At 64.0% G+C, this 2214-nt stretch overlaps 2 protein-coding genes across 2 annotated transcripts in view; one reads left to right on the top strand and one right to left on the bottom strand.

The window, feature by feature from the left end:
• GAS8 (growth arrest specific 8) overlaps nucleotides 1-849 on the top strand; it is a 6311-nt gene extending 5462 nt beyond the window's left edge. The window contains exons 9-10 of the mRNA XM_008639156.2: nucleotides 146-211; nucleotides 455-849. Of these exons, the coding sequence (XP_008637378.1) occupies nucleotides 146-211; nucleotides 455-604 (216 nt within the window). The 3' untranslated portion in view covers nucleotides 605-849. The remainder of the gene's footprint in view (nucleotides 1-145; nucleotides 212-454) is intronic.
• Nucleotides 830-2214, bottom strand: part of LOC103620584 (cadherin-1) — a 2960-nt gene continuing 1575 nt past the window's right edge. The window contains exons 7-9 of the mRNA XM_008639207.2: nucleotides 1441-1583; nucleotides 1120-1255; nucleotides 830-988 (exon numbers count right to left, since the gene is read on the bottom strand). Coding sequence (XP_008637429.2) covers nucleotides 899-988; nucleotides 1120-1255; nucleotides 1441-1583 — 369 coding nt within the window. The 3' untranslated portion in view covers nucleotides 830-898. The remainder of the gene's footprint in view (nucleotides 989-1119; nucleotides 1256-1440; nucleotides 1584-2214) is intronic.

The following is a 2214-nucleotide window of genomic DNA, read 5'->3' on the forward strand; positions in this document are numbered from 1 at the left end:
GGTGGCCACCTGCCAGGCCGTGCTGCCGGCCGCTCTGCTCGCGCTGCAGCTCCTCCGTGTGCTCTGCCACGCCACACCCGCCCGCGGCAGGCCATCATGTCCCCAGGGCTGGGCAGCGCGGCCTCATCCCAATCTCCCCTTGCAGGATGTGCTCAATTCCAAGAATGCCACCATCCAGGACCTGCAGCTCCAGCTGGCCCGAGTCTGCAAGGTAAGGGCGGGGAGAAATCCCGGAGGGGTTTAAGAGCTGTGTGGATGTGGCACTTGGGGATGTGGGTTAATGCTGGCCTTGGCACTGCTGGGGGAACAGTTGGACTCGATGATCTTAGAGGCATTTCCAACCCAAATGATTCTGTGATTCCATGGCCGTGGCTTGGGGGTTGGAAATGGGACTCGGGGTGCAGGGAGCCCTCCTCTGCTGACAGAGGGGCTGACAGGGATCCTTCCCTCACAGGCACACAACGACATGCTGCAGACCTTCGAGGCAAAGCTGACAGCCCTTGGTATCCCCTTGGACAACCTGGGTTTCCAGCCACTGTCCTTCCCCGTCCCAGGGCAGGAGCTGGGGCAGGGCCCTGCTGGACTCGTTGCAGTGCCCACCTGATGCCGGCAGCACTGAGGGTCCCACTGGCACACTGGAAGTGGGGCTGTGCCCTGTTCCTGCTCCATGCCATTACACAGGCCCCAGTGAGCATCTTTAGGAACCTCTCCTCCCAAGGGGGACCATAGCACAGCTGGAGGGCTCCAGGCATCCCACCCACCCCACCAGGCCGCCCCTGGGGCTCCCTCTGTCCTCGCACAAGCGGAAGGCAATTTTTTAAGACAAGCGTTGCTGTTTGGAGCTTTTAATAGTGTCGGTGGCATCATTCCTGTGTCCCCAGGGGAAGGCTGTGCCCCTCTAACTGCCCCTGTAAGTTGTGTAGGAGTAGGGGCTGATCAGCAGTGGGACATGGAGCTTCTGTGCTGGGTCAGTGATGATGAAGACGACCTGAGGGAGAGCGAGGAGACAGCGATGGGAATCCCCTTCCCATAGTGGGGCCCTGGGGAGTGCAGCCCCTTGAGCCTGGCCCCAGCCCCCAGACTTGCTGTGTCAGTTGTCCCCATCTCCCCAACACATACCTCCACGAAGGGGTAGAAGCTGGTGTGCCCCAGCCCCTGCCAGTACTCAGCTGTCTCAAAGTGCAGCTTGTAGGTGCCGGCCTTGGCCTGTCCTGGTGCCAGGAGGGGCTGGCAGCGCCCGTCCGCGTCCGTGTGCCTGAAACCAGACCAAGCCAGCCCTGCCCTACCCCCAGAACCTGCCCTGGCCATACCCCCAAGCAACAGCCCTGCCACCAGCAAACCCCAGGCGGGGCAGCCAGTTGTGCCAGGAGCCTTTTGCCAAGCTCACAGAGTGCTGGCAGCAGCGTCCCTGCCCCATTCCAGTGCCACCAGCTGTCCTACCTCTGTGCCAGCTCCATCCACTGAGGCCCTGGCTCCTGCAGCTGGGCCAGGCGGATGACAAGGCCGGCTGCTGGCAGCCCCGTGGCCGTGTTCAGCACATGGGTGGTCAGGGTGCCGTTTCCCACCTCAGACATGCCGTCAGCCTGTGGCAGAGAGGGAAGCAGGGCTGGGACCTGTCCTAGCAGCACCATCTGCCTCCACCTTGACTGTGCTGCAGCCAAGCCCCCGCACCTCGCTCTCTCCCAGAGCTGGGATGTGGGAACCCACGTCGTTCCCGTGCTACGGTGCTCAGCCCCAGGCACCACAGCCACCGTGCGTGGGTGCCAGCTGGTTCCCACCAGGATGCAGGGCTCTGTGCTTACCGCAGCACCGCGCTCCCTGCTCGCCTGCCTGTCCTGGTGGGCCTCAGCACGGTGGCAGCAGCCAGCCTGGACCCGATGAGGGAGCAGCCCCATCCCAGCAGCCCCATGCCTGCCCACGGTGTCACGTGCAGGCGGACATTGACCCTGCCCAGCTCTCCAGAGATGTCAGGTGTCAAGGTCAGCACTGCTGGGGGCAGCCAGGCCCCTTTTTCTCCTGGAGCTCCCACGCTGGGGTGGGAGCATGACTTGGGACTGCGTCCCAGCAGCCAGCAGGACCAGGCAGCCTCCCTGGAGCAGGAGCAGCTCCCACTGCCAGCCTGACACCCGCACTGGCTGACACGGGGGTGCCGCAGAGGCACCCTGGTGAGCTTCCCTGGCTGGCCTTTGTCCCGCTCGGCCAGGGACCTGTGGC

The sequence above is a fragment of the Corvus brachyrhynchos genome, unplaced genomic scaffold (assembly GCF_000691975.1).
Source record: "Corvus brachyrhynchos isolate BGI_N302 unplaced genomic scaffold, ASM69197v1 scaffold365, whole genome shotgun sequence".
NCBI classification, from domain to species: Eukaryota; Metazoa; Chordata; class Aves; order Passeriformes; family Corvidae; genus Corvus; species Corvus brachyrhynchos.